The sequence below is a fragment of the Otolemur garnettii genome, unplaced genomic scaffold, assembly GCF_000181295.1.
Source record: "Otolemur garnettii isolate 467f Iridium unplaced genomic scaffold, OtoGar3 scaffold00111, whole genome shotgun sequence".
NCBI classification, from domain to species: Eukaryota; Metazoa; Chordata; class Mammalia; order Primates; family Galagidae; genus Otolemur; species Otolemur garnettii.
Window position 1 is genome coordinate 4414941 of NW_003852506.1, and position 27808 is coordinate 4442748.

The following is a 27808-nucleotide window of genomic DNA, read 5'->3' on the forward strand; positions in this document are numbered from 1 at the left end:
GAGCTTTCCTGACATTTCCCTGGTATGTTTTCCAGTCCTTTGAATCCTCTGTTTGTTTATGTTTAGTTGGATTGCTTGTATGTAACATATAGCTGGGGCTTTGTTTTGCATTGTTTTGTTTTTTCAGCTTTACACTTATTTAGAAGATCCGTGTATTGACTTGTTTCTGTGATTTTATTTTCCTCCATTTGTCTTGTTTGTTTTCCCATCTCTTTCTTGTCTAATAAATTGTATTTGTAAATTCCCCTTTCAATGTACATAATCAATTTTTATTCCTTTTTTTTTTTACGGAGATAAGAATCTTAATCTGTTGTGTTGGGAGAGTGCTGTGGCGTCATAGCTCACAGCAACCTCAAACTCTTAGGCTCAAGTGATCCTCTTGCCTCAGCCACTACAGTTGTGCCCACCACAACGCCTGGCTAATTTTTCTATTTTTAGTAGAGACCAGCTCAGGTTGGTGTTGAACTCCTGACCTTGAGCAGTCCACCTGCCTCAGCCACCCAGAGTGCTAGGATTACAGGTGTGAACCACCACACCCTGCCAATTGTTATTCTTTTAGTTATTACTCTTAAAATTTTAACATGATTCTTAACCCAGGCAATTTTTCATAGAGCAGATAGTGTAAATTTGAACCCCAAATGTTTGAGGCAGTCCTGTGGTTATAATCTCAGGGTAGAAACTTAACTTGTACCCCCCTTGCACACCTTCCCCAGGTTATGGGCAGGATTAGACAAGCTTCCTTTTCTTTTTCCTTTGCAAGTGAGTACTTTTTAAATAGTTTTACATCTTTTTAGACTCAGGAGAGTAATTCCGCTAGGGAACTATAACGAATGTGGGAGATTCAGTTCTAACCCCTTAAGTTAGAATCGAGTAAAGGCCCAGGACTGTGGGTCCTGCTCTTGGGATATGTGTGAGTGCAGTTCTGATTGTCGCAGGGACTGAGGCATCTTATTAGTGGTTAGTGCTCAGGAGGCAAGGAGCCAAGTGTACATACGAAGTGCATGATCCTTTCCCAAAGGAATCATCCCCCTGCTAATGGCAGTGAGTTCTCACCCCTGCTGGAAACATTGCTTAGCGTTTGAGGATTGGTGGATAGTTGGGGTGTGACTGGACACTCTCCACCACCTCCTGTATCTTCTTCTTGGAGTTCAGCTTTATGTTTACAAAGGATGTTTGTCCCATTGTACTTGGCATTTCTAAGTCTATTGTACAAGTAAGATTTGTTTGTTTTTCAGGATACCTGGCCCACAGTGTTATTATACATGAAAATCCTTTTATTCCTTTTGCCACCATCACGTGAACCTCAGTTCTGTCTGTCTACCCCAGGCTTCGTTTTAAGCAGTGGGGATGCTTGGGCCACATTATGACTGCAAACTCTGGGGGTGCCACTCTGGGAGGACACCATTCTGTAGGCTGTGAACAGTGTCCCTGTCACTTGTGCAGCCTGGCCACTCTGGATGCAGTGCGGAATGTGCTGTGCCGTCAGAGTGCGGCACTTAACGCTGTCGGCCTAGGGGCCCAAAATGAGCTCTCAGTTTCCTCATGTGAGGCAGGGATCAACTCTTGCTTTTCTTTCTGGCCCCAGCTTGAAGGTCATTGCCTCCATACAAAATGTTCAATCACTTTTGTTTCTGATGGAGGTGACAGTGTGTCCCAGATGGCATCTGCTGAGTTCCCCAAGCTTCCTCCTTCAACCACTTCCACCTTAGGAGGAGCGATGAAAAGAAATGCAGGAAAGTCCCAGGCCCAGACCCAGAGCAGGGTGGGAGGGGCAGAAACCTCCAAACCATGCAGGGTACAGTCCCTTAGTCAGAGATTCTTTCCAGCCAAGGGGAAGGAGGTTCAGGAGGCAGCCTTGGTGCCAGGTTTGCTCATACATCGTTCTCCTCCCTGCGTTTCTTGGTCAACTTGGAATCTGAATAGAAAGTGATGCCAACAGCTTATGGCCGTAATGGTGTCACTGGAGCAAGGTAGCCGCTTTGCCGACTGAAACTGGCTTTCGTCCAATGTAGTAAAGAGGCTCCTTCCACTCCCATTTCTTCTCTTTCCACCTCTCTTGCCTGGAGGTAGTGATAGTGCTGTAGTTTCTGACCCACTGTCCGGCGTAATCTAAGATAGTGCTGCTCAGACCATTGTCTTATTGCCTAGAGAAAATTTTTAAATGTTCTGGAGTATTTCTGTACCAAGTATGGTTCATGGACCCTACAGTATTGATTAGTATCACCCAGGGCTGGTGAGAAATGTGGAATCTGAGACCCTGCCCCATAATTATTGAGTCAGAATCAGTAACATGATCTCTAGATCCAGGTGCTCTGCAAATCTGAGAAGCCTTCCAGAGGCAAGCGACTCCAATGTTCTCTTCTCAGTACAGAGAACCCCTGGAGGAGGCAGGCATTCAGCAAGTGTGAAAGGAAGGATGTTGCCTGCAATTCTGCACAGCATATCGTGGGAAGAGTGGCTATGATAAGATGTTTACAGTCTGCCAGATTTGGCAAAAACAGACATCGCAGTGTTTTTCAGATAATGGTAGAGGAGAGTCAATTTTTATTTGTTTGTTTGAGACAATCTCACTCTGTTGCCTCAAGCTAGAGTGCCATGGCCTCAGCCTAGCTCACAGCAACCCCAAACTCCTGGGCTCAGGATCTCGTTCTTGCTCAGACTGTTCTTGGAGCTCACACAATTCTGCCACCTCAGCCTCCCAAACTACTAGGATTACAGACATGAGCCACAGAGCCCAGCCAAGAGAGAGTCAGTTTTTTCTTGTGCTGCTTCTCCCTATAGTTTATTCAATTATTTTTAGCAATTAATGAATTAGTTTACCAATGAACTTACTAATTATAAATCAATTATAATATGTCAAATATATATTGTTATATTATAAATTATGATTGCCTTAGCTTGGGCTCTTGTAACAAAATACCATAAACTGAGTGGCTTAAACAACAAGTCATTTCATTCTTACAGTTTTAGAGGCTGGCAAGTCCCCTCACCTGGGTGCAAGCCTATTCGATTCCTTGATGAGGGCTCTCTTCCTGGCTTGCAGATGGCCACCTTCTTACCTGTGTTCTCATATGGTGGAGAAAGAAAAAAAGCTCTGATTTCCTCCTCTTATAAGGACCCCAACTTCCTGACCTCATCTAAACTCAATTCCCAAATATCCCTCCTCCAAATACTGTGGCATTCAGAGGTAGAGATTTAACAGAAGAATGTGTGTGTAGGGGCGGGGAGAAGACACAAAAGTTCAGTTCATGATGGTGATTATATGTTATAAAATATATATTATAAATTATAAAAATGTAATATAAAGTAACAATACTAGTAGTAACAATAAAAGCTACCATTTCATTGAACCTTTTATTGACCTTCTATGGACCTTGTACTTGGCGGGTCTAATAGTATGCACACACGTCATGAGCTTGAATCCTTGTCCCCCCCATATAGGGGTGGCTTTTAGTGGTTACTGTCCATATTGACCTGTGTTTTCTTCTGATTTCATCTGACAGGGCACAGCCTCTGCAGTGAGCAGGGCAGTAGTGCGGAGACTGCTCCAGAGGAAACAGAAGGGCCAGACTTGGAATCCTCAGATGAGACTGATCACAGCAGCAAGGTGAGAGATTTTCATTTTCACATCCCATGTCTTGAACTACAGAAAAATCACAGCTGACACGTCACCTTTGCAGCTGTATGTGGTTAGAAGGCCTCTCCATGGACAAAGTGTTTTTACTTCTGAGATATTACCAAATAGCAGGAGATGAAATCCCAATTACAGCCTTGATAACAAACCCATATGTGAGAATATGGGGCAGAAATCACTTGCAATGAAGTGAAGTCCTTTTTCTTTAATTCATGCTATCACCAGAGCTCTCAGTTAATGCCACAGTTTCCTCTTATTTTCTTCTTACGTCTTCATTGCATAGCATGAAACAGCAACTGAAAAGCGTATGACTGAGTCAGCTATGCTTTCTTGCTAGTTAGGGTTTTTGCAGTGAACTGCTTTTGAATTATCTGTTTGCCTCTTGTTTAAGGTGAGAGTCTTTTACATTAAAGAGAAATAAAGATTATTTTTATTAACTCAAATAGATTGGTCTTTGGTTGAACAATGTGAAGACATTCTTCTTCTAAATCTCTGATGCAAGACACTGAAATTGTTGCCTATAAGTCATTGTGCTGCTATTCCACTTCGTGAAGAGCTCCGTGGGTCAATAGCTTCTTTTCATCAGTCTTTATTTATTTTTATTTTTCTTTGAGACAGAGCTTCAAGTTGTCACCCTGGGTAGAGTGCTGTGACATCACAGCTCACAGCAACTTTCAACTCCTGGGCTCTAGCGATTCTCCTGCCTCTGCCTCCCAAGTAGCTGGATTACAGGTGCCTGTCACAACACCCAGCTATTTTTTGGTTGCAGCTGTCGTTGTTTTGGCAGGCCCGGGCTGGATTTGAACTCGCCACTCAGGCGTATGTGGCTGGCGCCTTAGCCACTTGAGCCACAGGTGCCAAGCCTTCATCCGTCTTTAAAACACAATTTAAAAACTCTGTTATCTCTGGGAGGCTAAGGCGGGAGGATCCTTTGAGTTCAGGAGTTTGAGACCAGCCTGAGCAAGAGCGAGACCCTGTCTCTACTAAAAATAGAAAAACTAAGTCTTCTGACAGGTGCCTGTGGTCCCAGCTACTCAGGAGGCTGAGGCAGGAGGAGCCCAGGAATTAGAAGTTGCTGTGAGCTAGGCCGAGGCCATAGGACTCTAATTTGAGACAATAGAGTGAGACTGTCTCCCCTGAAAATAAATAAATAAATAAAGTAAATAAATAAATAAATACAAGGTCTCTTTATCCAAAAGGCATACCTCCCCTCCCCCCCAAAAGCAATTGCATGTGATTATTTCTATACTGTTCATCTTTTTATATAATGTTGTTGATGTATTTACATTGATCTTTCTGCCTATCTCTCATTCATTTGCTTGACACTCTCTTACCCGAGCAAATTGTAGAACTTTAAATTTTACCATTGTTTTCTCATCTGTAAAGTATGATTCTTGACTTGGCTTGGTGATTGGATTTTTTTGGTCAGTCCAATTACACAACTGTGGAGAAAGCGCACTGATAACGTCAATAAGCTTTTCCAACACAAACTGTGTCACAGACCTACACTTCTACCTGTTTCCTGTCTTGCCTCTTTCTGCATGTCTGTTCATCTGCAGGACTTCTCGGGGTGCGCATTTGAATCTTCAACCTCTCTTTTACCCCTGTTTGTTTTCCCTCACCACCACAGGATCATCATTCTCAGTGTCTTTTTAAGTTGGGCAAGATATAAAATTTAATATTTGAAAGTAATATTAAAATTTATAGACCAAAGGGCATTATCTTGCTGGTTATTAATAAAAACTAGATCAATGGAAATGCACATGTTTCCTTTAAAGCCAAAAAACAAGGCTGAGCACAGTGGCTCACGTCTGTAATCCTAGCACTCTGGGAGGCTGAGGTGTTTAGATTGCCTGAGCTCATGGGTTCAAGACCAACCTGAGCAAGAGTGAGACCTTGTCTCTAAAAATTAGCTGGGTGTTGTAGTAGGCACCTATAGTCCCAGCTACTTGAGAGGCTGAGGCAGGAGAATCACCTGAGCCCAAGAGTTTGAGGTTGCTGTGAGCTATGACACCACAGTACTCTACTGAGGGTGACAAAGTAAGACTCTGTCTCCAAAAAATAAATAAATAAAAATAAAGCCAAAAAAAAAAAAAAACTGCTTAAAGCTACTTTTTAAAAAATGTGATCATTACATTATTTTTAGCTGCTTTTTTTGGGGGGGGGTCATTGCCTTTAAGAGAAATAGATACTTCTCTACTCATATAAGATATTTTGGAGGGTATTCATTAAATTATTCTATTATAGGATCTCAAAACTTTTTATTTTTAGTTTCTCATCAAATTTAGGTAAACTAATTTTTCTGTATCTAAAACATTTACTTTTGAATACTTTCTAACTTGGATCGTTTTTACTTTGCCTTAAGAGCTGAGTATTCTCATCTCCTTGTGGATTTTGAGAGAAGATTGTTTCCATTTTAAATGTAGTGAGTCATGAGGTCATAACCAGAGTCCTCTGTAAATGAGGGTCTGGCTTCAGAGAGGAAGGAAGAGGCCCAACGGCTTTGTTGACTGATCCCGTGTGTCTTTCTGCCTTAATGGTTCCTTTTCAGAGAACAAGGCTGTGGAACTCATCTGGGTTAGAAAAGGTCAAATGGAGAAATAAATGATGCTGTTTCTGGATTTCTTTGTAGAAATTTATGGTGGGCTTCCTTAAGAAGGAGAAAATTTTCTCAAAATTATTGACAACAGGTTTGGGTAATGATTCGAGTATTTTTAAAGATCATATAATAGACGGCATTTAAACAATAGGTTCATATTTCTTTGGAACACTGTGTAATTCTGTACCCAGAAATACTTTCCAGTTTTGATTTGATTCAGATTTTATCTTCTTTATTGGAAATATTTTATCATAGTTAGTTAAGTAGAATACCCTAGGATGAGTTAAATTTGTCATTTAGGATATTTGAAAGCAAAAACCTTAAGTGAGCAGTTCCTGGTGACTGGTTTTATGATGTATTATTTATTTATTTATTTTTGGGGAGGACAGAGTCTCACTTTATTGCTCTTGGTAGAGTTCTGTGGCATCATAGCTCACAGCAACCCCAAACACTTGGGCTCAAGCGATTCTCTTACCTCAGCCTCCCAAACAGCTAGGACTACAGACAACCACCAGAACGCCTGGCTATTTTTTAGAGACAAGGTCTTGCTCTGGCTCAGGCTGGTCTCGAACCTGTGCGCTCAGGCAATCTACCCACCTTGACCTCCCAGAGTGCTAGGATTACAGAAGTGATCCATCACACCCAGACTTGTATTATTAATAATAAGTAGATGTAATACTTATTTAATGTTTTATATATATTAGGTACTATTCCGTATTATCTTGTCTCTGGAGAGAGATACTACTGTGTTTCCCTGAAAATGAGACCTACCCCCAAAATAAGCCCTAGCAGGATTTCTATGCATTTGTTAAATATAAGCCCTACCCCGATAATAAGACCTAGTGATGGGCATGGCTATGCAGATATGCTGTGAAGCCACGCCATGCGGAGGGGGGTGGTAATGAAGATGGGAATACCTTTTATCTGCCACAGCTCCTTTCTCCCAGCTGTTGGCACTTGCACAGGTGCTAGTGTGGTAACCAGTTGCAGGCATCCTATTGCGCATGTACAAATGGCTAGGAGAAAGGAGTTCATGCATCACTAGTGCCAGCCCTACCAACCAGGTCGGCTCTCCCTGTCAGATTCCAGAAAAAGATGACTTAACTGTACTTGAATAAGTATAGATTATTGTATTCTACTTAACGAAAATAAGACATCCCCTGAAAATAAGCCCTAGTGTGTCTTCTTGAGAAAAAATAAATATAAGACAGTGTCTTATTTTGGGGGAAACATGGCATTATTTTTCCTATTTTATAGATGAGGAGTGAAACAGGTTAAATGATTTGCTCAAGGTCACATAGCTCCATAATATCAAAACCAAGATGCAAACCTAGTTTGCCTACAGACCTTGTGTTGTTAATGGCTATGTTCAAACTATACCTTTTGTCCAGATTGTTAAGGTCCGATATTAAATACCAGGCTTCCTTTAACAAAAAGAAGTAAGGCTTGGTGGAGGCTCATGACTAGCAGCCTTCTGGGAGGGCAAGAAAGAAGGATCCCTTGAGCTCGGAAGGAAGTTGGGACGAACCTGAGCAAGAGCAAGACTCCATCTCTACTAAAAATGGAAAAAACATAGTTGGGTATTGTGGCTGGCACCTGTAGGTCCAGCTGCTTGGGGAGGCTGAGGCAGGAGGAACGCTTGAACCCAGGAGTTTGCGGTTGCTGTGAGCTAGCATGGGACGTCCAGCCTGGGAACAAGAGTGAGACTCTTTCAATTTAAAAAAAAAAAAAAAAAAAAAAACCCTGTGACTCAAAGGAGTAGGGCACTGGCCGCATATACCAGAGATGGTGGGTTCAAACCCAGCCACCACCAAAAAAAAAAAAAAAAAAAAAAACCCGCAAAAAAAAAAAAAGAAAAGAAAAGAATTAATTTATTTGTGGTGCTGTAGGCCAGTTAGATATATAGTGATTAACAATTTAAATATTTTCCTAATGCTTAATTTTTCTGGGTGTTTAAATTATTTTCCTAATGCTTAAATTTTCTGTTTTTTTTTTTTTTAATGTTTTAAAGTAAACGTCTCTCAAACCACTTGTTTTAAGCAAGCAACATAAACTTTTCTTAAAGGTAAATTTTTTTTTGATGCACTTTCTTTACAATATGTACTTTTTCTTGAGAACAAACTGAAAATTAATTTCTAATGAATTTAGCTTAGCTGTCTAAGTGTGGAAGGTTGATTCAGCCTTGTGTGAAGGCACCAGGCTGAGAGTAGAAATTTAAGTAAGTAAATAAATAAATAGTCATCTTTTAAAATTCTCCCTGAATATGCGAAAGCGTTTGATTTTGTTGTGGTGGTTGAATATTTTCTCTGTTCTTTCTAAGTGAACTGTTTGACACACTATTGGGCGGGGTAAAGAGAAAGCATTTCGGAGTTCTGTGTGTTTTTCATCAGTTTTAAATAGCAGTTTTTGCTGTGAATGGCCTTTTGGAGTTAAGCAAGTAGATAATTGTGCCCTTGTTGTTCAGCGGTGGTGGCGCTGGAATGTCACAGCCAGGGAGTGGGGGCTGGGGCCTTCACACCGCCAGGGAAGTTTAGCCCCGGCTTTCTCTTTTGTGAGCCACCTCCTTCCTCTTGTGACTGTGGGTGACAACCTCAACCTCAAAAGCCTCATCACCACTGGCCACTTGTTTCCCTGCTCCTAATCAAAAACACTTGTTTCTGGAAACGAATGCTAATTAGCTCCGGGCAGTCATGTGTCACGCATTCCAGGCCTCCCGGCTGCTGTGATTCTGTTTTCCTTTTTAACAAATCTATTAGAATCATTTTCAGGACATTTCCATTCAGAATGACTTCTTCTTTTTTCCTTTGTAATCCGTACTGTTACTGTCTTAGAAGTGTCTGCTTTTGAAACAAAGCATACGCAGAAAATGTGAAGCTATATAAACTGTTTTAAAAAGCATCTATGCATTTTCTTTCGTGCCTGTTCCTGACTCACTGGGGAAAACGCCTTCGAAGTTGTCAGAGCCGGCAGGTTTAATATTCCTGTGTGGTGCATGGTGCTGGCCAATCAGCTGATCTCGGGCTGCAGGGCAGAGACGCTCTCCCATCCCAGGGAGGCATTTTGCGCTTTGTTTTTTCTTCCCTGCTTCGGCTCTCTCCCTTTCTGGAACTTTTGTTTAGTCAGGTGAAATCAAAGCATGAGTTCTGGTCCACAGCTTAGCCTTTGATAGCTTCCCAGAGGGCACTGACGGGAAGCAGGTGCGGCTCTCGGTCGCACTGTCGCTGTCCTTGCTGCATTGAGATGTGGCCGTAGGTTTTCAGGGGGAAAGCAGCATGAGACATCCACAGGAGAGAGGATGCTCTCTTTGGAGCTGGAAGGCGCTCGGTGGTCTGGGAGCATTTTGAGAAACTTCTGTTTCCGTGCTGAACGTCAGGTGGTACAATTAATTACCATGAGAATATATTCCTGAGGATGTCTGCTTTGTGGAAAATAAAGCGAAAGCCCAGGATTGAACACAATGACAAGTCCAGTGACTCTATATATCGGACACTTCATCTGGTGAGCGCGTTTGCTGTTTGAATGCTACCTTGTTAGCCTTTGTTTGTGTGGTGACTTTCCAGCTGAATTGTTGTTCAACCCGTCTGCTGGTCATTAAACTTGTTCTATTTAACCAAATTTTATCCTTTTGTCCTCTGGACCTCCTGGGTGACAGGGAGCATAGAGTAAGCTTTCTGTGGAGGTCGGGGAGGTGGAGAAATTGGCACGGAGTTGAATTTGCCTACAAGCTTGACTTTTATCTACTTATCTACTCTTTTATACTTAAATGAAAGGAAGATTTAGTTTGCATTTTTTTCTTTAGTTAATTGTCACCGGAATTGTTTCCCTTTCTTTTGGTTATTGAGATTTTGGGTTTTGAGTTATACGCATGGGGAGTCGCTCCCACAACCCCCTTCTCCCCTCAGAGTGGGTTATTGGGGTTCAGCAGACAGTTCTGGAAATAAGATGCTCCACTTGCTTCCTTCTAAAGCTTCTAACAAGCTTTAGGTGTTTTTGACTTTATTTCTGCTGGCTTGAGGAGGAAATATTTAAAAAGCGTTGGTTGGGGGGATGGGCTAATGGTTTCATGTCAACTGGCCTATTTGAGCAGGTAAATGTTAACTCTTTAATAAAATGTAGTGAGTTGTTGCCAAGAAATAATTTAACTGAATCAAGCTAAAGCTTTTATTAGTTAATTATTGATATCAGAGTCTATCATCGATAAGAGTTTGGGGTCATTTAATGAAACTTAGTGCACCTGATTTACCCAAATAATCCTCCTTCCTTTCCTAGATGTTTCTTCTTTGAACAAACTTCTTTGAAGTCTATTTAAGAGGAAACAGGAAAAAGGGATGGAGAACGGTAGTGGTGATCGTTCTGTATAAGGCCTCTGAGATTATGGAGTGCAGTGTACCCCCCAAAAGCTTATAAGTAAAGGCCATAACGTTTTAGGCCACTCTGGCCCCTTTTGTATCCGTGGGCTGTGTTATATCGGTCAGACTCAAAGAACAGTTTTAGAACTGTGAACTCATCCAGAGTTAGAAATTGCCTTTAGTGATTGCATAACAGGAAGAGCTTAAACAGCTGGGTAGCTTGAGTGTCTAGTGTGTACTTAAAAGTCTGCCCCCCTCTTTTTGTCCTTTCTTTTCATCTTCCACAGGGGAAAGCGAGATATTATAAACATGGAGCTTCACGCTGGCCTCAGGAAAGTGGCCCATTTCCTCTCCTCTGCCATAGTCCTCCTCTTCTCTGTAGGTTGGCTGGCTAATTCTTAGCCCTGACAGGGGAACAGTTCTGCTACCCTTTAAAAATGTTAAACTCTGAAATGCCTGTTAAGTGCTCTTTGGTTTCCAGGGTGACCAATTGCTGTCCTCAAGTGGGGAAAGGTTTGTACTTTTCCTGATGGAGAATCCTGGTCTGCCTTTCCCTTGCAGAGGCCCTTAGCTTCTTGTCCCTAATGCAGGAAGTGTGGCTTGCAGGTGCATGATGACAGCCTCTCAGGGAGTCTGCCTTCCTGGGCAGTGCTTGGTGTGGGAGTGATGGGAATGCCACCAAACACCCAGTCCTGGAGTGGGGCAAAGCCCTGCACTCCGCTCTCCCCATATTCTACATCCTGGCTGAGCTGCCATGTGGGGTCTGGTGGATTTCGATGTAAAGAAGTTTGGCCACAGTAAGGGACAAGAGGGATTTAAAAGCTGGGTCACAGTATGTAAAAATCTTTACCTTAAAGGCTCCCTCAAGGCCTGCATTTCATACTTCCTTCAAACAACATTTGAGGGGTAATATTTTGATGAACCCAAGTTCTCAAACTTGATGACACCCTTTTAAGTTGCTTACAAATAAAAAATTGAGTCTGTTAATAAAACCTTTGGATACTATCTGTCAAACGTTTGTTAACGGAAAAGAAGCCATACTCTGTAGAATAACTCAAGGAGGTTTATTCTGAGCCACATTGGAGGACCTGGAGCCACACCGGAGAAGCCTTGAGCACCTGGACTCATAGTGGTGGGGTTACAGTTGGTCTTTGTATCTTTTAGGGCAGTGGTTCTCAACCTTCCTAATGCCACGGCCCTTTAAAACAGTTCCTGTGGGTCGTGACCCAAAGGTTGAGAACTGCTGTTTTAGGGCGACAGGGAATACAGGTGAGGTCGTAAATCATTAAATGGAAAACATACATTGGTTTGGCCCCAAAGGATGGGACATCTGGAAGCAGGACCTTACAGGTTACAGGTGGGTTTAAAGAGTCTTTAGCAACAATTGCTGAATGCTAGACCCTGTCAAAAAGACCAGGAGTGGGTTATAAAGGGCCAGGTAAGATAAAGGGTCTGTTAATTAGAGAAGGTACCTGAGGGACCAGGTGGTTTGTTATGTATATTGAGAACCTGCAGGTAGGTCTTGCATAGCCTTAGGCCTGTTAGTAAGTCACTAGGATGTCTCTAAGAAGCCTGGGGGGCATGGTGAGGCCTGTCTGATCTCCTTTCTCATAACTAGCAACTCAATTATAAGAATCCTCTTGGCCAAGAGTAAGGTAATCAGACGTCTAGTTTTTGGCGGGACAGTCCCAATTTTTAACAATTTGTCTTGTGTCCCGTGTCGTTTTAAAAAAGTCTCGATTTTTGGAAAGAATGCACGACAAGCTAGGAAACAGTGGGAGAATGGGAAGGTTTTCGGCTGCTGAAAAGGTTAATGTAACTTCATTTGGGAATGAAGAAGTACTCCCTACTCCCCTCCCTCGATTCTAGGCAAGGACAATTAGCTCAGAAGGAGCCAAACTGTCTGGAACAAACAAGTAGCCCCCTCAACCCCCAGAGGGTCCCTAACCATAAACAGCTCAGCCAATAGCTCCCCCCTCCCTGTCAGCGGTGTCCCGCTTTACCAATGTTAAAATATGGTCACCTTAGCCAAGAGGGGGTCCAGTCTGTCAGTTGCTGAGGGGGGAGCCTTAAGTATTTATTTCAGTTCCCAGTGTGCATTGTAACTTCTGAGTCTGTGGTACCTTTTTATTTGTTATTCAAATAACATGCAGTTGATGATAAAGAGATCACGTGTATTTGGACTCAGTTCCTTATGATATTCCTAAGAGTTTGTACCTTGACTCAGTCAGTGAACAAAGTGCGCTTCTGAGCTTCTGAGACGGATTCAGGCCACCTGGGACTGGAATAAATGAGTTAGAAAATGAATGAATGAATGAATTCCAGTTATTGTGAATAAGAATTTGTAAGGTATATGAAACTACTATGTTTCTTGCTCAACTTCAGAGATCACTCAGCTAAGGCTGTCCTTGGCTTAGAAGTGTGTCTAGTAAGAAGTGGATGCTGAAGGCTCTAACTCTCCAAAGAGGACCCAAGGGGATTTTTAGGTGTCCCTCAGGATGCTAAAGTATTTCCCAATAGAATCCAGGCCCTGGCTCAAGGGCTGAGACAAGAGAAAGTTGAATAACATGGCTGTTCAGGGTGAGGTTGGGATAGGAGACAGCAGGGTTTTAGATTAGCGAAGCCCTAGCTCACATTGTACTGGCCTAAGTTTCACCTGTGAGTCTAGTTAAAACTAAAGATGCCAAATTTTAGAGAAGAGGGTGAATTTTGCACAGGCAAAATCAGGAACCCTTTTCATACTCTTAAAAATGGAAATCTTGAAGTATTTAGGGTGAACCAGAGGAAATGGAAACCCAGAAACCTGGCCCCATACCGTCTGTTATTTCAATGAGATACAGCTGAGAGTGGTAACCAGCCAGTGCGGTGTGACTTGGAAGCACAAGGGAAGCGTATTTTGGAGTTTCTTGTTTGGGGTATGTGTTTATAATATTTGCCTTCTGTGAGCTCAGGAGACATACTTACTATAATATATAAGGACATTGGTTTCACATGGACAGGAAAGTATACCATGCCTCTTGAGTAAGGTCATGTCTGTTCAGCATCATCTCATTATAACGCTCAGGAAAAAAATTGATTTCCGGGTAGGGCCTCCATCTATACAGATTCTGCACATTATTCCCATGGTTTTGTGAGTCCGGTTTCTTCTCACATCCCCAAATGTACACGTTAGGTTAACTGGTGTGTCTAAATGGTCCCAGTCTGAGCGAGTGCATGAGTGAGTGTGTGTGTGTGTGAGAGAGAGAGAGAGAGTCGTGCCATGATGGGATGGTATCTTGTTCTGGATTTGTTCTCACCTTTTTCTCTGAGCTTCTGAGATCAATTCAGGCCACCTGGGACTGGAATAAATGAGTTAGAGAATGAATGAATGAATGAATTCCAGTTATTGTGAATAAGAATTTGTAAAGTATATGATAATGATACCAATGCATGACAGTAACCCATGGGATCAGTGCTCGGCAATGCTGCCACATTGGTTCTTGTTTGTTTTCGGACTGCCTGGTGGTGGGCGGTGCCTCTTACACTTATTTCACTGTGAACATTCATTCCTTGATTTAACCTACCACCACTACAACTCTACAAAAGTATCAATAATTATCTTGCTTTTTATCTGTCTTAAATGTGTATGCAGCTCACATTTATCTCTTTCTTAACATTAGAAGTGCTTTGGTCTTTATTTAGAAGTTTGTTGATATTTTTTGATCAGAAAAATGCAAGAGGAACTTACTTATTCATCTCAAGTAGCCTATGGTGAAACTGATTTCTTTATACATCATTTATCTTAAAGTTGCAGTTCTCAAGAACCTATGGATGCCGAGTGAGGACGTACTTTAATGGACTGCAAAGATGGGCGTATTTTTCATTAAGTAGTTTTCCTTTTAATTTGTGTGAAGAACAAACAGCTGTGGTTATTGTTGGATCAATTTTTAAAAAGCAGTATGTAAAGGTGCCATTTGTACGTTTGTTGTGTTACTTTCCTTTGCCAGGTACCAAATCAAAGCCACGTAGGAGAGTTTGGGATAAGATGGGGGCAGGGTGTTTAGTCAGTTGTCACCACCAGATGTCCGTGGGATTCTCATTTTGGTGAGAGAGTTTTTTTTTTCCCCCATATGACTATGCTATAATAGTTACCAGATCATCTGAAAGACACGAGCATTTCTGTTAAAATGGACTTATTTGTCCCGCTTTAATTTTTAAAAAGCCCTGTTTGTATATTTAGTGAAGACATTGAGTTTGTAAAATCCTAGCATCACCAAATAAACCTGTTGAGTTTTATTTCTCCTGAAATAAGTTTGATTTAAAACACCTGGTCTTTATTTTTTTAACAGCCTTATTGAGATCTAATTCACATACTAGAGAATTCGGCCCATCTTGCTGAGTTTTTCCCAGTCATTCAGTTAACATTTGAAACACATAAATCCATAGAAAACATTGAATAGTGCCGCTGACAGGTGACTGACCCCTTCCGGCATGTGAGACCTCGTTTAGCTCTATTCACAAATAAGCTGTGGTGACTGAAGGGTAATTATGTGGACGTTGGTCCTGACTCTCTTGCTTTGCTGCCAGACTCTGCTGCTATTGCAGGCTTGTGAGGTTCTGGTTTTCGCTGGCCTGGTACTGTCTTTATTCCAGGGTTCCTTCCTTTTTGGATATGCTAAGGAGGGAGAGGCTCTGCAAAGTGAGCTGCCTTCCTCTGCGTTTAAAATTGCCCCGTGGAATACACTTGGTTTTAGCTTTTCTGCCCTCCATAAAATGCCAGGCTTAACTCTCCACTCTGTGCGCTACCTGCTATTTGGGGGAGGATGTTCTTCTCATGTTCTTCCCTGGTAAGTGGGTGACAGAAGAAGCAATTGTCTCTTCACACAGTATTTATTGGGAATACTTAGTACCTAGGGTTGAATTCAGGAGAAGCAGAAGAGTAGGAGAAGGCACTGCTCCCTTGGAGGAGGTGTCCATTAAACGTTGCTAGAGCCTGCTTTAGTCTAGTAGAACAAATGTTAATGAACTAGAATTGCGGCTACAAAGTAGCCTTTGGAACAATTCCATAGGAAACTAAAAAATATATAGATACCTGTACATCTCAGCCCAAAGATCCTGATTAAATTGATCTGGGGTGTTCACAGAGCTTCGGGAGGTCTAACAGCTCCCCAGGCGATGGCAGTTACAATATCCAGGGAAGGTGGAGAACTGCCTTCCCCTCCTGGGTTTTCAGCAGCCCATGTTTGGAGAACTGTTTTACAGAACTTGAAGAGTTGGAATGTTCGAATCCTTGAATCCTGAATTTCAAATGAATGACAGAATCTTGTGCAGCCTTTACAGTCTGCCCCTGATTCATCCCTGGTAGCCTGGTAGCGGTTAGGTGGAGACTGGGATTTCCCACTGAGGTCCGTTTCAGGGTAACTCCCTTATTCTTAGAGAAGAGTGATTATCTTTCTGCTTTTGGAGAGGCCAGCGAGATGGAAACTTTTTTTTTAATGTGTGGGTATCCGTGTCAATTTTTAACAGAGACAGGAAGAATCTTAGCTTGTAAAATTGTTCTTCCATGTAACATTGCAAAGTAAGAAGATAGTGTACTGAGCTGAGAGTCTGACAATTAATTAGTGTTGTACCTTGGGTGAAATGCCATTAACTTCTGTATCTCCTGATTTATTAGCTTCTTGCATAGTGGTTAAGATCATAATGGAAGCAGCTTGCCTGATTCAAATCCCAGCTCTGCCACTTATGTGCTGGGTCATCATGGATGAGTCACTTAACCCTCTGCTTCCGTTGTCCTAACTGTTACATGGGAGCGCTGATAGCCCTGACCATGGGGCAGGATGCATCAGGCCAGTGCCCGACGTGCAGCTGAGCACTCAGTGTATGTTGACAGTTGTTATGACGATTGTTTTGCGCTTAAGGGGCTCTCATGTGTGGAGCAGTTTGGCGAAACATGGGATTGTCATTCCTATGTGACAGTTCATCAACCAGCAAGAACACCTCCGGGTGTCTTGCTGGTTGTCACACCACTGGTGTGACTGGTGTCACACCAGTCTCTCTAATGAGGGATAATGACCTCTGTCCTCCTTCCCTTTTCCTCTGTCCTCTGCAGAGTACAGAACAGGTGGCCGCATTTTGCCGCAGTTTGCATGAGATGAACCCCTCTGACTCGAGCCCGTCTCCTCAGGACTCCACAGGGCCTCAGCTGGCGACCATGAGACAACTGTCCGATGCAGATAAGCTGCGCAAGGTCATCTGTGAGCTCCTGGAGACGGAGCGCACCTACGTCAAGGTGTGTCTTCTCCCCGTACTCCCTTCCTTCAGGGCCTTCTCTCCCTCCACTGTTGGAAGAAACAAAGTTGGTGTGTCTGTGCTGTGTCTGGTTCAGTTGGGTAAGCAAGAGTATCTTGGTCACTCATGTGGAATTTAACCTTGACTCTGAATGTGAAAGTCTCCTTTTGAGCTCTGGGCAAGGTGGCTCACACCTGTAATCCTAGCATTCTGGGAGGCCAAGGAGGGTGAATGGTTTGAGCTCAGGAGCTTGAGACCATTCAGTCATTCAGCCTGAGCAAGGGTAAGACCCCATTTCTACTAAAAATAGAAAAATTAGCTGGGCATTGTGGCAGGTTCCTGTAGTCCTAGCTACTCAGGAGGCTTCGGCAAGAGAATCACTCGAGCCCAAGAGTTTGAGGTTGCTGTGAGCTGTGATGTCACAGCACTCTATCCAGGATGACAGTGTGAGACTCTGTCTCGAAATAAATAAGTTAGTAAAAATAAATAATGAGAGTTTTTAAAATCTCCTTTTTAATTTTAAGGAAAAACTGTATTAAAATTGTAATACTCAACATATTCTGATATCATTTATTTTATATATTGTGTCTCGTATCCCTTGTAAAGTCAAGTCAAATGTGACTTGAGTGTTAGAGTTTTAGTGCAGTTTTTCCTTTCTTAAAATGTGTGTGTATATTTTTGACACCCTGTATGTGTGTGTGTGTGTGTGTGTAGGTATAAAGAGATGGTGAGTATTGTGATTCTTCTTACCCTTCTAAATATGTTGTTGAGCTAATACTAAAACTGGATTTAGTTTTGGGGAAGGTTGAGGGCATTATAGCTTCATAATCTGAGTCTAAGCTGAAGGGTATTAAGTCTGTTGTCTTTTCATGATCACTTGTTCTGACGTCCAGTTATATTCCCCATGTGAAAGCAGTGTGATCTGTTTAATGATCTATATTTTAGTCTTTAAATCGGATTAGCAAAGTAGGGCCCTGGGGCCAAATCCAGCCTGCTGCCTAGTTTGGCAAATAAAGTTTTATTAGAACAAAGCTGCACTCATTGCTCTATGTATCATCTGCGTCTGCTTTTGTAGGAGTGACAACAGAGACCACATGGCCTGCAGAGCCTACCATATCACAGGAAAGGTGGGCTTATCCCTGCTTTAATGGACTTAACAAGCTGAAGTCTCTACTGTTAGCATTTGGGGCATGATCTGTTGTTCTCCTTTAGATTCTTCACAGACTTTTAAATGTGCTAATGAGATGTCCTTTCAACCCTTAGGACCTAAACTGTCTCATGGAGAGGTACCTGAAGCCGCTTCAAAAAGAAACTTTTCTCACCCAAGATGAGGTATGGTGGAAATGGTCTTAACTTGGTGAGCTCACACTGCAGTTTGATTTGTTGGTGAAAAGGAAAACAGTATGATAAAGCACACACATACTTCAGTATACTCAACAGTTGGTCTCATTCAACTGTAATAAATAGGACAAATCATTTCCTGTTCAACTATGCTGTGTGCTTGGAAAGTAAGGAGGATGGGGGGATCGTTATCTTATTTGGTAAGAATTGACAGGAAAACCTTGTAATCCGATGCAAATGTTTCCGAAGGCTGTTGAAATAGGAGGTAGATTAAATTCTGCTTCATTTTCCAGCTCGATGTGCTCTTTGGAAATTTAACTGAAATGGTAGAGTTTCAAGTAGAATTCCTTAAGACTCTAGAAGATGGAGTGAGACTAGTACCTGATTTGGAAAAGCTTGAGAAAGTGGACCAATTTAAGGTAAGACTCATCTTCAGGTGGTGCAGAGCCTCCCAGTGTGGTGTGGATTATGCTGTGGGTCACGTTGAATGCTGTGGTAACACGTTGTCTGTAGGAAGCTCTCCCTGGTTTGTTCTCATGCTCATGGTGATAATGTCTTCCTTGGACTGCCACGTGGGAGTCAGTCCCTTAACAGAATCCCAGAGGAGGAGCCAGCATGTCTTGCTGGTCTGGCTAAGGGAAAACCAGGGCTATCACCTTGAGTCACACTGGTGCAGCTGCTGGCCATTAGCCTGGAAGATGTACCAACCTTGACCTTGTGTTCAGTTTACAAGGGGGCCTTTAATACTTTAGCTATTTGCAAATTAGAATCACACTCTGGTCTCCCAGTAAACAAGTTAATTTATCCTGTTCTGAGGAACTTTGCTTAATGGAAGTGGTTAGCATCATCCAGGAGGGAGACAGTCTTCTAGCACACAGTGTCCTAGCAAGCCTAATGAGGATTTGTGACGAGCGCCTATTTCCTCTCCCCTGGTTGGCATCCTTTCTCTGCCGAGATTTCCTGTGCTGCATCCCCAATTGGCAGAACTCATCGATTCACGTTCTGGCTTGTATGTCACCCGTGTGTGATTAATTAAGATATAACTGACAAAGAATACACTGCACATATTTAAAGTACACAGTTTAAATTTTCAACACACACACACAGTTATAAACCATTACCACGGTCAGTGAACATAGTGAACACAGCCATCACCCCTGGAAGTCCTTCCTGCCCCCATGTGGTTTCTCTCTCCTGCCTCTCACAGCCTCTATCCCACCCAAGCTCTGCCTTCTGTTCCTATGGGTAGGTGTGCATCATTCAGGAATGGGAGTCCTACAGCATGTCACCTTCTCTCCGTGTGGCTGTTTTCACACTGTGTTGTTATATCGGGACCCGTCCATATTGCTGCAGGTGTCAACAGCACATCCTTCTTTGTCCCTGAGTAGACTTTCCTAGTGTAGCTAGGCTTTGATATCCTTGCCCCTTCGTTCACTTGTCACCAGTTTTTAGCAGTCAAAAACAAAGCTACTATGAGCATTCGAGTCCAAACTTTAGCATGAATATCCACTTTCATTTCTCTTAAGTATCTAGGAGTTGGAACGTTTGGGTTTTATGGTAAGTGTATATTTAACTTTTGAAGAAAGTGCCATGCTGTCTTCCAAAGTGGTTATTCCATTGTCCCCCCTCACTCTTCGGATGAGGTCATGATCGCACTTTAATTGTAGCCACTCTGATAGGTATGTAGTAGCACCTCATTGTGGTTCTACTTTTAATTTCCCCAAAGACTTAGAATAATGAACATCTCTTTATGTGCTTATTTGCCTTCAATATGTCCTCTCTGGTGTTTTCTCAAATTGTTTGCCCATTTATTTTACTTATAACGCATATTGAGATTCAACAGTTTTTTGTATATTCTGAATATAAGTCCTTTATTTAGTATAGGATTTTTTTTTTTTTTTAATGAAAGGTCTTTATTGGTGGGGAAGGGAGGCTGCAGAGCAGCGCCAAGGAGGAAAGAAAAGGGGAGAGAAAAGAGGAGAGTGAGGAGGAGAGTGAGTAGGAGAGTGAGGAGGGGAGAGAGCAGGGGAGAAGAGAAAAGAGGGGGGTAGTATAGGATTTATAAATATTTTCTCCCAGTCTGAGGCTTGCCTTTTTCTGTCTTCTTCTGTTAGAAGTTGTCAACTTTTTTTAAATGAGGGTACGTACGATTAGGTTACCGAATTGCTTTTGCAGAGTTAAAGGCTGTATTGAAGTTGTGTCCTTTCCCCAGCAGGAGTGCCATATCCATGCAGTGTACCCGCTGGGTAAGAACTTACCCATCCCTGTACCCTCCCCCATTTGAATTAATTTAGTTTTTCGCTCATGTGAGCATGTATTTGTTCATCTTCCAGTTTCAAATTGGAACTGAGTACATGTAATGCTGATTTTTTCCATTCTTGTGATACTTTGGTAAGGAGAATATTCTCCAAAGCTGTCCAGGTTTTTAAAAAAGATACAAAATCTCCATCTTACTTTTTTTTTTATTCCATCTTACTTTTTAAAATAGCTGAATAGTATTCCATGGTATGCATGTACCATAATTTATTAATCCATTCGTGTGTTGAAGGGCACTTTGGTTATTTCCACATCTTTGTGATTGTGAATTGCACGGCCATAAACACTCGAGTGTAAGTGTCCTTTTGGTAAGATTTTTTTTACTTTGGGGTAGATACTTAGATTAATAGAATTTAGGGTTAAATGTTAGGTCTACTTTTTCTTCTTTGGGGACCCCCCCATGCTTCTTTACATGAAGGCTGAACTAGTTTGCAGTCCCTCCAACATCAGATGAGCATTCCCTTCTCTCTGTACCCACACCAGCATGTGTTGCTTGGGACCTTGTGATGTGGGGCATTCTCACTGGGGGTAGGAGACATATCAAAGTGGTTTTGATTTGCATTTCTCTGATGATTAGGAGCGATGAACATTTCTTCTTGTGTTTGTTGACCATTCATCTTCTGTCCTCATGAGAAAAGTTTCTGTTCATGTCTCTTGCCCAAATTTTAATGGGGTTGTTTGCTCTTTTGTTGTCGATTTTCTTAAATTCTTGGTAGAGTCTGGGTCTTAGCCCTTTGTCAGATTCATAGCATGAAAATCTCTTTTCCCATCCTGACAGTTGTCTCTTTGCATTGTAGATTATGTCAGCTGAGCAGAAACCTTTTAACTTCCTCGGATCCCATTTTTTTATTCTAGTTGTTGCTGTGATTGCCAGTGGGTTCTTCTTCATGAATTCTTTCCCTAGGTCTATAAGATTAAGAGTTTTTCCAACATGTTCTTCAAAGGTTTTTATAGTTGCATGTCTTAGATTTAAATCTTTTATCCATCTTGAGTTAATTTTTGTTAAGGGGTAAAAGGTGTGGGTCTAACTTCAGTTTTTTACACGTGGCTAACCAGTTCTCCCAGCAGCATTTATTGAATAGGGATTCCTTTCCCCAGGTTTGCTTTGTCAACCATCAGACGACTGTACAAGGCTGGTTTCCTCTGTAGATGCTGTGATCTCTTCTACAGATCCCTGTCTGTCTTTTTATGCTAATACCATGCTGTTTTGATCTCTATAGACTTGTAGTATAACCTGAAGTCTGGTAAAGTGATGCCACTAGATTTGTTCTTATTTCATAGACTTGCATTGGCTATTCAGAATTTTTTTCTGGTTCCATGCAAAACATAGAACTCTGTTTTCAAGGTCTTCAAAGCATGATGTTGGTATTTTAATGAGGATTGAATTAAATCTGTAGATTGTTTTAGGAAGCATAGATGAGCATGGTATGTTCTTCCACCTGGTAACATCCTCTGCTATTTTTTTTCTCAGTGTTTTGTAGTTCTCTCTGTAGAGATTCTTCACATTTTTTGTTAAATTTATTCCCATGTACTTCCTTTTTTTTTTATGTTACTGTGAAAGGTATTGTACCTTTTCTTTGCTTCTCAGCTAGACTGTGGTTTACATATATGAAAGTTAGAGATTTGTGTACATTGATTTTATAGCCTGAGATGTTGCTATATTTCTTGATCCACTCCTTGTTCCAAGAGTCTCATGCTTGAGATTTTAGGGTTTTCTACCTTAAAGAATCATATCATTAGCAAAGAGCAATAGTTTGATCACCTCTGTTCCCATTTGGATACCCTTGATCTCTTTCTCTTGTGTGATTGCATTGGCCAGGACTTCCAGCGCTGTGTTGAATAGTAGTGGTGATAGTGGACATCCCTGTCTGGTTCCAGTTCTAAGCAAGAATGCTTCAGTTTTCCTCTGTTCACTGTGATGTTGGCTGTGGGTGTGTCATAGATGGCTTTTATCATTTTAAGGAATGTCCCATCTATGATAATTTTCTGAAGTGTTCTTATTAAAAAATGATGCTGACCTTTGTAAAATGTTTTTTTTTGTATCTATTGAGAGGATTATATGGTCTTTGTTTTTACTTCTGTTTAGGTGATTTGTGTTTATAGATTTGTATATGTTGAACCAGCCTTGCCTCCCTGGAATGAAGCCCACCTGGTTGTGATGAATTAGTTCTTTGATGTGTAGCTGAATTCTGTTTGCTAAGATTTTGTTGAGTATTTTTATGTCAATAGCATTAATGATACTGGTCTGAACTTTCCTTTTTCACTGTGTCCTTTCTTGATTTTGGTATTAGAGTGATATTTGCTTCTTCAAAAGAGTTGGGGAGGGTTCCTTCCTTCTCAATGCTTTGGAGTAGATTTTGGAGGTTATATTGGTATAACCTCTCTTAACGTTTGGTAGAATTCTGATATGAAACTGTTTGGTCCAGAATGGTTTTTTGGGAAGTTTTTTTATTGTTTCAATTTTGGTGCTTGAAATTGATCTGTTCAAGAGTTCTATTTCTCCTTGATTGAGTCATGGGAGGAAGTGTGATTCCGGGAATTTGTCCATTCCTTCCCATTTTCAAATTTCTGGGCATAGGATATTAGTAGTATTCAGTAACGATATCTTCTGTTTCTGTGGTATCTGCTGTCATTTCCCCTTTTTCATTTCTGATTGAGTTTTTTAGAGATCTTACTTTTCTGTTTCTGGTTAATCTGGATGAGAGTTTATCAATTTTGTTTATTCATTTTCTTGATTGCATCTCTCCAAGAGCAGAAGTTTTAAATTTTAAAACAGCCTTTAAAAATGTTTTCTTTTCAGATCATTCTTTTGGCTTCATTTCTATGAAATCTTTGCCTAAACCAGGATCATAAAGATGTTCCCTGAACCAGGCATTATGGGTCACACCTGTAATCTAGGGAGGCTGAGGCAGGTGGATTCCTTAAGCTCAAGCATTTGAGACGAGACCCCATCTCTACTAAAAATAGAAAAAGTAGCCAGGTACCTAAATTCCCAGATACTCAGCAGGCTGAGGTAAGAGGATTGCTTGAGCCCAAGAGTTTGAAGTTGCTTTGAGCCATGGCACTCTAGCCTAGGCAACTGAGTGAGACTCTGTCTCCAAAAAAATAAATAAAAATGAAGATTTTTCCCTATGTTTTCCTTTAGAAGTTTTGTAGTTTGGGGGTTTACATTTGGTCTCTGATCTATTTTGACTTAAATTTGTTCAAAATAGGGCAAAGAATAACAGGATATCCTGCACCTGGGTTCCCCAAGTGTTAGCATTGGAACACATTTGCTTTACCTTTCCTCCCCCTCTCTGCTGTATGCATGAACATATGTGTGTGTGCATGAGTATATTGTGTGTATGTCAAACATGTTCTTTATGAACCACGTAAGGGATAATAGTACCTTTTTAGCCCTAAATACTTCATATAGTTCATTTTTGTGTTCAAGAATTGCTTGAATTAGCTCATTTCCTCCCCCTCTTCATAGTGTTTATGATATCCATTTGAAATGCTGTTTGGGGGTGGCACCTGTGGCTCAGTGAGTAGGGCACTGGCCCCCTGTACCGAGGGTGGTGGGTTCGAACCTGACCCTGGCCAAACTGCGACCAAAATAGCCAGGTGTTGTGGCGGGTGCCTGTGGTCCCAGCTACTCAGGAGGCTGAGGCGAGAGAGTCGCCTAAGCCCAGGAGTAGGAGGTTGCTGTGAGCTGTGATGCCGCAGCACTCGACCAAGGGAAGTGCTGTTTGGGTCATCGTCTCTATTTGTCATGATCCCTGTTTTCTAAATTAGCAAATTAATAACTTAGATTGTAGAACACATGCTATAGGTGAGTAGTTTGTCAGCAAATCAAAAACATTGCCTGATGTAGAGCGTAGTAAAGATGGATAGAGACGTATGTGAAACGCACTGTTTTAACATAAAATACCTGCCATTCGTTATGTGCATCCCCACTTCTTTTGCTGGTTGGTTGAAGTTCGGCCTAAAGGATTAACAGAAAGGAGATTTTGGTTAGCAGAACTGTGATAGGAACACAATTGCTACATTGCTTCTTTTAGCTGCAGGCGGAGCATTTCAAATCTAAAAAGCTGAAATCCCAAATGCTTGAAAATCCATATCTTTTTGAAAACCAACACGATGCCCAAAGAAATGCTTATTGGAGCTTTTGGGAATTCCGAGTTTTGGATTTGGGATGTTCGTTTGATCAGTAAGTATAATGCAAATATTCCCAAATCCAGAAAAAATACAAAGTCTGAAACTCTTCTGGTCCTAGGCATTTTGGATCAGGGATTCTCAACCAATGCTTCCCCCATTAGACAGTCACATTTCTAAATTCCATGTAAGCAGGACCTTCTTCACAGACCTTCACTTTGCTGCTTGTGACATCATCTGGTAATCTCCATAGTCTATCTGTAATGCAGGACACTTGAAGGACACCGAGTGTCCCTTGCCTGCAGGTCCCTTCCAGTCCCTCTATGTCTGGACACCCACTGTTTTCTCTTAAACTGGTTGCTGTTGGTTTTCACAGTTGTTTATTCTTTTTTAATCCTGATTGTATATTTGGCCACAAATACAAAAATTTGATAAAATGTTCAAAGTGTGTTGCATAGAACACTAGTCTCAAGGTAGTATCAGGAAGAAATAATTAGTTCAGAAGTCCAGTGAGCTTGGATACACCACTCATAGCTGTATACACCACTTATGAGAAGAGGAATGTTGAGGACCTGGAGTCTTTGTTGAGGGAAGTGCAGTCTTTCTGTATAAACCCCTCATATTTGTGTGCACTGAGATCAGTTTTTTAAGCCAAAATAATAAAATGAGTATCTTAATGTTCTATCTGTGATTACTATATGGTAAGTGCTTAGTAGATACTAAGTTAAAAAAATGAATGACTTTAGGATAGCTATAGGAAGGGGTTTAGAGCATTTTCTTACACAGCTTTCCTTATTTAATTCTTGAGTGTGTCACAAAGGATAATCATTCCTCACAGAGTCCGATGGCTCTTGCTAAATCCTCTTAGCCAGGCAGTGGACGCTGGGAAGGGCTTGACAGATACAGGATGAAAAAGTTAATAGAATATATAGGAAGAAAACTTAGGCCTCCAGTTATCAATTATGAGTGGTTTAAAATAAAAAATATTTTTGTATTGTTAGTAGACAATCATAATTATCTGCGTTGTTCATTAGATAAATTGTACTTTGGGGAACACAATTTATCCCTCAAACCCAAGACCTTATTTCTTTGCTTGGAACCTAACTTTTAATTTTAAGCCTAAATAAGCAAAAACCTCTCTTTGAACAAGACTAGATCCATGTAAAATTTATAAAGGATATTTTTTCCCAAGGCTTCTTGCATATATACAGAGGGTGCCATAAAAATGTTTACAATTTTAGAAAAGGAGAAACTTGTATTGATAATACAAGGTACACTATACAAGATAACAAAAGTTGTTGATGTATATTGAATATTATAGTTGCTTACTGAATCTTATATCTCTTGTAATGGCAAAAGTCAAAGTGACTGAAGTATTACAATTTCAATAGTTTTTTCCTTTCTTAAAATGTGTGTACATTTTTGGCACCCTCTATATGTATAACATTATATACATATGTTTATAAAAAAAATATGGGATTAAAAGGATCCCACTCAGGCATGCTCAAGTTCTGATACAGAAGGCCTCCACCTGGTTGTGATCCTCTTGGGTCAAGGCACCCAGGCTGAAGAGAATTTCCATAGCAGAGTGTGATCTGTTCATATTGTTTGTGTTCTTACCTATTCCCTGCTGGGGGAGAAGGTGGGTTTGGAGAGCGTGGAGGGAGTGATCAGAGAAACGTGTTCTCTGGCTTGGGAAGTGTGAGCATTTCCTGCCTTCATTTGGTTTGACATTTCTATCTCCCAGCAGAAGCTAGTAGGAAAATTGAGGATATTTCTGCCTTTTGAAAAATATTTATTTTCTCATCAACATTCATATACCCCCAAGATAGGTCATTAAAACATTACAGACCTGGAAAATCAGTGGCATCTCCACTGAAGATATGGAGATGACAAAATCCAACACTATTGCCCAAGTTTATACGCCCAGATATTTTCTGATGGTCAATTTTAGGGCATCAGCAAGCAAGGAAGGGCTCTAGCAGGTGTGGATGATGCTGATTTGTGTGGTGGGCGAGGAAAACGTGAGCTCTCTGCTAATATTTCTCGATGAGAAAGATCATAAACCAACTACGCTTTTTTTTCTCGTTCAATCCAGAAAGTGCTGTTCTCTCTGGGGGGATCCTTTCTGTACTACGCTGACCGCTTCAAGCTCTACAGTGCCTTCTGCGCCAGCCACACAAAAGTTCCCAAGGTCCTGGTGAAAGGTGAGGCCTCAGGTGGGGTGGCTGGTGGGTGTGTCACTTGTCAGTTCACATTTGTATGGCTGACTGTAGTTGGGGACTTTTGGTCAGAGTCATTGATGTGCCAGAGAGACGTTTTAGCAAGCCGCAATATGGGTACTGAAAGATGAAATGTAGTATCTTGAATTAATAGTTTTGTGAGTTTTCTTGGCAAATTTTGGACTAGAATTGATGGGTCATTTTGCAGTTCTGTAAGAACATAGGCGGTTTAGAAAGTCCCTGATTTCCCGCCCCCCTCTTTTCCATTAATTTCTGCTATAACCCACCACACTTGATAACAGCAGGTTTTCTTTCAGGTAACATTGTCAATAGGTTCTTGGCAACTGCAGCTTTAAGTGTCGTGTCCTTTAGCAGGTGTTTGACTAACATTGTTTTGTTACAATGTTGATGAGAAAAAAAATTAGTTTCGTTATATGTCATTGTGCTTAAAGTCACAGTTTCCAAGAACTTACCGACAAGGACTTGCTCTGTGCCTTTTGTGGAATTTCATCTTTCCTTCACCTACTTCTTTTCCTGGGCGTGTGATAGCAGCTACCAAAATTACTTCTAAAGCTGTTTCCATTATTCCCCAAAATTTTTCCAGTTAAACTTATTTTTATGCAGAACAAAGTAGTATTTTTGTATTGGCAAGTTGCTTTTTTTAAGTGTTCTGAGAAGAGGATGGAACTTTCTGAGGCTCCCCAGATAAGGTGGTTGTGTTTCCATAGTTGAGTACTGTAGTGGTCAGTGATGGGAAAAGCATTAAAGAAATCTCTCGGTAAACCAGAGAACCAGCAGAAAGTTTGATCGTAAAGAATCTCTGGAAATCAGAGTGTTGTTCCTTAACACTTCCTGTAGCTGCCAAGTACACAGCTGCTGATCGAGTCCTGGGATATGTAAATAACATGCGTGTGTCATGTTTATGTTTGCTGCCAAAGAGAGCTAG

General features: G+C 41.4%; 1 protein-coding gene across 9 annotated transcripts in view; it reads left to right on the forward strand.

The window, feature by feature from the left end:
* TIAM1 (T cell lymphoma invasion and metastasis 1) overlaps positions 1–27808 on the forward strand; it is a 368684-nt gene that overhangs the window by 317425 nt on the left and 23451 nt on the right. For 6 of the 9 annotated variants that reach the window (XM_023517428.1, XM_023517430.1, XM_023517429.1 and 3 more), the window contains 5 exons: positions 3504–3607; positions 16671–16850; positions 18113–18181; positions 18484–18609; positions 26739–26847. In XM_023517428.1, coding sequence (XP_023373196.1) covers positions 3504–3607; positions 16671–16850; positions 18113–18181; positions 18484–18609; positions 26739–26847 — 588 coding nt within the window. Of the gene's footprint in view, positions 1–3503; positions 3608–9233; positions 9732–16670; positions 16851–18112; positions 18182–18483; positions 18610–26738; positions 26848–27808 lie in introns of those variants that run through there. The other 3 variants (XM_023517432.1, XM_023517435.1, XM_023517436.1) reach the window with 3 other exon arrangements.